We start from the raw sequence: 7,767 nt of genomic DNA, 5'->3' as shown, positions 1-7,767 counted from the left end.
AGAAATTTAAATAATAAATAAATAAATAATAAATAAATACAACAAACTCCCAGCACACAGCAATTACAGCAGGAGACGGACGAGAGAGAACACAGCAGCAAAAAGCCTTCCCTTTTATACTCAGGCTCTTAAAGAGACGCAGACCCTGCTGTGTCATTCCTGTCATTGCATCATCCAGCTTACATTACCTCTGCTGATTAGCCTTTAAATCATTATCCTGACAATTCATTTCACGACTGCGGCAAGAAAGGTCATAAAAGGGGGCAAAATTCACTTAACCGCTATCTTGCCAAGCCACAAATGTTGGGCTCAATTGTGGTTGCAAATCGAGAGCTACTTGTTAGGTCTGGTAAAAGCTTGCTTCAGAGCAGGGCTTTTCAACCAGTGGTAGGGGTACCACCTGTGGTCCATTGGCACCTGGCAGGTGGTACGCGACCATCCTAGAAAAGTGGTAGCGGGGGAGGGGAATGAGCTGAACCGGTGGCAGCACCGCACAAGCCTGAGCGAGAGACGGCTGGAGCTGCAGGGCTGTCAGGGCTCAGCGGAAGCGCCAGGATCAGTGCCGCTTTCCAGCTGATCGGCCCTTCTTCAGGGCTGTCAGGGCTCAGTGGAAGCGCCTGGATCAGCGCCAAGGTCCAGCTGGAGCTGAGCACTGATCCTGGAGCTTCTGCTGAGCCCTGAAGAAGCGCCGATCAGCTGGAATGTTGCAGCCTCTCCAGGGTCTTGTGATTTACATTTAGATGCTTGGCAACTGATTCATATTTATGACGGTCACAGTGTCCCAGGGTCATGTGAAGTGACCAAAACCTGCTGCAACCACCCAGCAGACGGGGGGAATAAAAACCAACCCCCACCCTACCCCACCCCCTCTGCCAATCCTCAACAGAAATGCTCACAAAAATGAAAACCTCGGACAGGAGGAAGAGCGCCACCAGATGGGCAGGCAGGTGTCTTGCTCGGCTGTGGCTTGGGGGGCACTTTTTTCAGGGCCATTGTAACTTCGAGCAGTCACTAAGTGAACTGTTGTAAGTCGACTACCTGTACTTCATCACTTTTTCCCTTTTTTTTTTTGGTCATCAAGTTTTTGACACCTTGCTAGGCGACTGGTGGTACTCGGATGTTGCCCTATCCTAAAAGTGGTACAATGGGTGAAAAGGTTGAAAAGCCCTGCTTCAGAGGAACGGTATTACCTCAGACAGAATGAACTGTCTTTCTTTCTTTCCTTCATATTCTTATTTTCCTCCTGGTTTTTTTCTTTGGAAGGTATAATTCAGAGACCAAGATAGTAAAAGTCGAAGAGAGCAATGCAGCGCAAGTCAACTTTACTCTGAGTCGAAAAGGCCCCAGAGTTGAAGAAGGGTCAGCACCCCATGTGAACATGGCGGACTCCAACGGGTCAGTCACCAAGGAGTTCGAAACCCTGATGAAAGACCTCTCGGCAGAGAACGGCTTGGACCATCTCCTCTTGGCTTCTTCCGCTGATGTTCAGCCTTCACGTTATCGCCCCTACAAAGATCTGTCCATGTTCCTTAGAGGCTTGAATCTGAATTATCCCGAAATCACCAATCTCGTTAGGTACGTGACGGCACGAGACCTTTACGTTCTGGGAAACCACAGCTGTGTTCCATCCTTGGGTCACAAGATGGGTTCTTGAAAGAAAGCGAGGGGTCCTTGGCGCTCTCTGAGCTTGCTTGCTTTCTTGCAGACGTTTCATGACCCAGCTAGGTAATGTCATCAGTGCTAGACGGGAGTGGGATTGAGGGAGGAGGAGGACTGTGGGGTCCTTGATGCTCTCTGAGCTTGGTGGTTTTCTTGCTTGCTTTCTTGCAGACGTTTCATGACTCAGCTAGGTAATATCATCAGTGCTAGACAGGAGTGGGATTGAGGGAGGAAGAGGAGGAGGACTGTGGAGTCCTTGATGCTCTCTGAGCTTTCTTGCTTCCTTGCAGACGTTTCATTACCCAGCTAGGTCAGGGGTGTCAAACTCAATTTCATTGAGGGCCACATCAGCATTGCGGTTGCCCTCGGGGGGCCGGGTGGGTGCGGCCTACTGCAGTGATGGCAAACCTTTTAGAGCAGCGGTTCTCAACCTGTGGGTCGGGACCCCATTTGGGGTCGATCGACCATTTCACGGGGGTCGCCGAGCAAGGCTGTCCGCCATTTCTTTCCCCCTTTTCCGGCGGGTGCCTTACCTCCCTTGGGCTGGGCCAGCTGGTGGTCGGCCTGCTCCGTCTCTGCCGCTTGCCAGCTACGCCTCGGCCGGCACAGGGGGCGGGACCACGCATGCACGGCGCTCCCGGGCAGGGAAAATCCTCGACTTACGACCGGTTGGGTAGTCCTCGACTTATGACCGGTTTAGTCCTCGACTTACGACCGGTTGGGGTCGCGGCACTAAAAAGGTTGAGAACCACTGTTTTAGAGACTGAGTGCCCAAACTTCAACCCCAAACCCACTTATGTATCGCCGGGTGCCGGGTGGGCATGGCCGCTGGGTGGGTGTGGCCTGCCGGGTAGGCATGGCTACAGTGGTCATGGCAGACGGGTGGGCGTGGCCAACTCGATGTTGCTCCTGGGGAGGGACACCTGTGGGGGCAGGGCAGGGTTGGGGGAAATCCAGGGGGGTCTCTGGTGGGTGGGGCGGTGGGCAGGAGGCTGGTCCTGCGGGGTGAGGCGAGTCAAGGCAAGGCAGGGCAGGGGTGCCATTGTCGCAGGGCGAGGCAGGGGCCTGGCACCATCAGCCCCCGCACACAGAGACCAGCAAGCGCATGGATGCTGGGATGCATCCGGCCATATGGGACCTTGGCGAGTTAGCGGGCGGCTGGTTGAAGAGGACGGTTGCCATCTCTGGAGCATGGAGCGGGTGCCCACAGAGAGAGCTCTGAGTGCTGCCTCTGGCACGCGTGCCATAGGTTCGCCACCACTGGCCTACTGGGTGGGCATGGATGGAGTGGGTGTGGCCTACTGGGTGGGCGTGGCCAGCTCTACATCATTCGTGTCAAGGGGGCCTGTGGGGGGCCTGGGCAGGAGTGGGACAGATCTGAGGGTCTCTGGCAGAAGGGGGGGGGACCGGGGCAGAGCCCATCAAGCCGGATAGGTGAAGTAGGCGAGGGCCATTTGCTGGCCACTTCCAGGCGATGGTGCATTTCTTCATTCCTCACAAAGGGGGACCCCTCCCCAGCATGCACCCAGGGGGCGGGGCCGACGCGGCAGGGGCTGGTTCCTCGCTGTTTCCAGACGGCCTTGTGGAGCTAAGACTGAATGCGTTTCAGCATAGATGGCCACCACAAAATGGTACATTGGCTCCCGGCCAGCCTGGGCCAGGGCCAAGGCAGCGGGGTCCGTTCCCTCACGGTTTCCAGGATGGCTTCGCGGGCCACAGGAAACCACTTCGCGGGCCGCATCCAGCCCCCGGGCCTTGTGTTTGACGTGTCTGAGCTAGGTAATATCATCAGTGCTAGATGGGAGCGGGTTTGGGGGAGGAGGAGGAGGACGAGGACGATGGGGTCCTTGATGCTCTCTGAGCTTGCTTGTTTTCTTGCAGACATTTCATTACCCAGCTAGGTAATGTCATCAGTGCTAGACAGGAGTGGGATTGAGGGAGGAGGACTGTGGGGTCCTTGATGCTGTCTGAGCTTGGTGGTTTTCTTCCAGACATTTCATTAACCAGCTAGGTCAGTGATGGCAAATCTTTTAGAGACCGAGTGCCCAAACTGCAACCCAAAACCCACTTATGTGTCGCCGGGTGCCGGGTGGGTGTGGCCCACTCGGCAGGTGCAGCTACAGTGGGCTTGGCAGACTGGGTGGGCGTGGCCACTGGAGGGGTGTGGCTGCAGTAATCATGGCAGATTGGGTGGGCGTGGCCACCTCGATGTTGCTTATGGGGAGGGACACCTGTGGGATCTGGGCAGGGTTGGGGGAGATCCAGGGGGTCTCTGGCGGGTGGGATGGCGGGCTCCCCAATGGCGGCTCCAGGCTGGCTGGCCTTAGGCCAGTGATGGCGAACTTTTAGAGACCACGTGTGCTGGGGCGATGGTGTGTGCCCACAGAAAGGGCTCCGCGTGCCGCTTCTGGCACGCGTGCCATAGTTTCGCCACCACTGAGCTAGGTAATATCATCAGTGCTAGATAGGAATGGGATTGGAGGAGGAGGAGGAGGAGGACTGTGGGGTCCTTGATGCTCTCTGAGCTTGGTGGTTTTCTTCCAGACCTTTCATGACCCAGCTAGGTAATATCATCAGTGCTAGTAAGGAGTGTCGTTTGCTGTCAGTTTATATCCTGGTGGCTTGCCCTGGCAGTGCTGGTGGGGGTGGTCTTAGAGATTCTTTGGTTGGGCTGTTTCATGTTGGCTCTTTAGAAAGAAAATTCAAAAGAAAATGATCTGATTATAGCAATGCGGTCCAAAGCTCTTGTACCCACCGTTCTAAAAAACACTCTGCACCTGATCTATGGTGATCACTGCTAAATGCTGTATTCTGCAGATAGATTGAGCTTTAAACCCCTCTATTTCTCAACAGCCTTCTTCTTTTGCTAATAATGGAGAAGGGAGTCGGTCCTGAAATGATTCCTTTGATATAGGAGACAGTGACCATGCATTTTTCACTTTTATGTCACTTGTTTGGGAAATCACTGGGGATAGGCTTCCTACTTAAAAATGACAGCTGAACTTTCCTGAAATTTGCACTCTGCATCAGGAAAAAGGCGAATCGCTCCTCATGAGATTATTAAGTCAGCAAAAAACATTCTGTTGTCCTGCTAAGTAGCCAAATACTTATTATATTCAGTCGCTGCGAATCTTAGTAATGTGATTGGCATCCCGGGAAGATATGGGAATATTTCCTGGGAGAGAGTGGGACGACTTAAAAAGGCAATAAGCCTATGAGAAGCTTACACCTTAAATATGATATATAAATAAAATGTCTGTTATCTTGAGCTTCCCACCAAAAAAAGGAGCTGGAAACTACCTCCATTTGTTTGTTTTTCTCGCTTTTTCCCCCATGGAGCAATCTTGAGGTTTTTTAGAGCCAGTATCTTGCAATAAATGTCTCCATATGATGGGAAATGTTGGCTTTTCATTTCTGCAGAATCAAAAGGCAGCCTAAAATCGCCACCTCTATTTTTAAAAAGCAGCCAGTAGACTTCTACTCTCTCTTTTATTTTGGCAGCTTGGGCCAAAGTCGGGAGATTCGTCACATCTGGTCCCTGGAAATCTCTAACAAACCCAATCAGTCTGAGCCAGAAGAACCGAAGATCCGTTTTGTTGCCGGCATCCATGGCAATGCCCCTGTCGGTACCGAGCTGCTCCTGGCACTGGCAGAGTTCCTCTGCATGAACTACAAAAAAAACGCGGCTATCACAAAGGTGGGTCACCTGCAAGCATCTTAAGGTGGGCAACTATGGCCCCCTTTATCACCTGTGGCCTTTAATTGTGGCCTTTAGGTAAGAAAAACCAAATGTACAGGTATAGTATAGGGGGGAGCCTTGTTCAATAGTAGTAACTGTGAGAGGGACCTCGGAGTCCTACTGGACAATCACTTAAATAGGAGCCAGCCGTGTGCTGCAGCTGCCCAAAAAGGCCAACCCAGTGCTGCATTAACAGAGGGATAGAATCAAGATCACGTGAAGTGATAATATCACTTTACAATGCCTTGGTAAGGCCACACTTGGAATACTGCATCCAGTTTTGGTCACCACGATGTAAAAAAGATGTTGAGACTCTAGAAAGAATACAGAGAAGAGTAACAAAGATGATTAGGGGACTAGAGGCTAAAGCATATAAGGAACGGTTGCTGGAATTGGGTATGTCTAGTTTAACGAAGAGAAGGACCATGGGGGACAGGATAGCAGCCTTCCAGTATTTCAAGGGCTGCCCCAAAGAAGAGGGAGTCAAGCTATTCTCCAAAGCGCCTGAAGGCAGGACAAGAAGCAACAGGTGGAAACTGACCAAGGAGAGAAGCAACCTAGAACTAAGGAGAAACTTCCTGACAGTTAGAACAATTAACCAGTGGAACTCCTTGCCTCTAGAAGCGGTGAATGCTCCAACACTGGAAGTTTTTAAGAAGAGACTGGACAGCCATTTGTCCGAAATGAGATAGGGTTTCCTGCCTGAGCAGGGGGCTGGACTAGATGACCTCCAAGGTCCCTTCCAACTTTATTACTACTACTACTACTACTACTACTACTACTACTACTACTACTACTACTACTACTATTATTATTATTATTATTATTATTATTATTACATGAAATGGTTTATTTTTTTGTTGGGTATTTGTTTTTTTCCCCCCAGCTGATTGAGAAGACAAGAATCGTGATTGTGCCGTCCCTAAATCCAGACGGGCGCGAGATTGCCCAGGAAGGCGATTGTACCTCCAAGCTGGGGCAGACCAATGCCAACGGCAAAGATCTGGACACCGATTTCACAAGTAAGAGCAGGTTAATATTTACCTTTCTGGGCTGCACTTTTGTCTGCACCAGGGAAGGCCAGAAAGTTCCATTCCTCTGATTCCCCCTGGGTGATTTGATTGTTTTAACATGCAGAGATTAACCCTGGGTCACTTGTTCTTAACGCGTAATTCAGGTTTTACTCCGGTGTGGCTGGATACCTTACCAGTGGTTTTGTTTGTTCAGTTGATATAGTTTTTAATGTTTGGAGGGTAGCTTGTCCCTCACACAGTGTGTTCTTAAGAATTTGGATTTATTTTAACCCTGTCAGTCGCCCAGAGTTGCACAGCAAGTGGGTTGTCATTGCAGATTGAAATAAGACCAACAGAAGAGAATATATGTAGGCCAGGATTGAACTGTGGAATCCTTAATTCTTTCTGAGCCTGTTTGTTTTCTTGCAGACGTTTCCATTATCTAGCTAGGGAACATCTTGAGTGATAGGAAGGAGTGAGGTTGGCTCTCTGATTATGTATCTTAGCTTGTCCTGTCAGCATTTGTGGGGTTGTTGTTTTCTCCTTGGTAGATCCTTGATTAGGCTGTTGCAGTAAACAACAGCCTAATCTTGGTTATATGTCTGAGATGATAATTCCTTGTTTAGAGTATTGGTTGAGTATTGTTTAGAGCAGGGGTAGGCAACCTTGTCTCTTTTATGACGTGTGGACTTCAACTCCCAGAATTCCTGAGCCAGCACAGCTGGCTCAGGAATTCTGGGAGCTGAAGTCCACGAGTCATAAAAGAGACAAGGTTGCCTACCCCTGGTTTAGAGGAGGGGTAGGCAACCTTGGCTCTTGTATGACTCATGGACTTCAACCCCCAGAATTCCTGAGCCAGCCATGCTGAGGGGAAAGGGAGAGGTTTCCATACTGAGCCATGCTGGCTCAGGAATTCTGGGAGTTGAAGTCCACCAGTCATCAAAGAGCCAAGGTTGCCTACCCCTGGTTGAGAGTATTGCCCTCAGCAGTCCCCTGCAATTAACACCCAAAAAAGCAGGGGTTCACACCTGAGAAACAATCAAGTATTAACCAACAGCCTACTCAAGGGACTACCCTAACCCCCAAGACCGGCAAGTTAAACTACTGTATATAAATAAGACAGCAAAACTCACACCCTCCTAGCCCCGATGATGTTACCAAGTTGGCTAATGGGTAATGAGACATCTGCAAAAAAACCAGCCAAAACTCAGAGAGCACCAAGGACCCCACGGTTCGTCCCCCTCCTCCCCTTTTCCTCCATTGCACAAACCCCCCTCCCTTCCATCAAAAAAGACGTGGCAAAATACCTGCAAGCAAAGAGCCAAGCTCAGAGAGCACTAAGGGACCCCCCCCCCC

The 7,767-nt window shown here is 50.7% G+C and overlaps 1 protein-coding gene across 1 annotated transcript in view; it reads left to right on the top strand.

Annotated features, from left to right (window-relative positions):
• CPD (carboxypeptidase D) overlaps positions 1–7,767 on the top strand; it is a gene marked incomplete at its 5' end in the record, with an annotated part of 38,380 nt that overhangs the window by 19,539 nt on the left and 11,074 nt on the right. Inside the window, 4 exons of the mRNA XM_015827798.1 lie at positions 1,264–1,575; positions 5,161–5,356; positions 6,285–6,426; positions 6,576–6,586. Of these exons, the coding sequence (XP_015683284.1) occupies positions 1,264–1,575; positions 5,161–5,356; positions 6,285–6,426; positions 6,576–6,586 (661 nt within the window). The remainder of the gene's footprint in view (positions 1–1,263; positions 1,576–5,160; positions 5,357–6,284; positions 6,427–6,575; positions 6,587–7,767) is intronic.

The sequence above is a fragment of the Protobothrops mucrosquamatus genome, unplaced genomic scaffold (genome assembly GCF_001527695.2).
Source record: "Protobothrops mucrosquamatus isolate PMUCROS unplaced genomic scaffold, P.Mucros_1.0 scaffold3954, whole genome shotgun sequence".
NCBI lineage: Eukaryota > Metazoa > Chordata > Lepidosauria > Squamata > Viperidae > Protobothrops > Protobothrops mucrosquamatus.
Note: the sequence above shows the minus strand (reverse complement) of the source record. Positions and strands in the feature narration are given on the sequence as shown.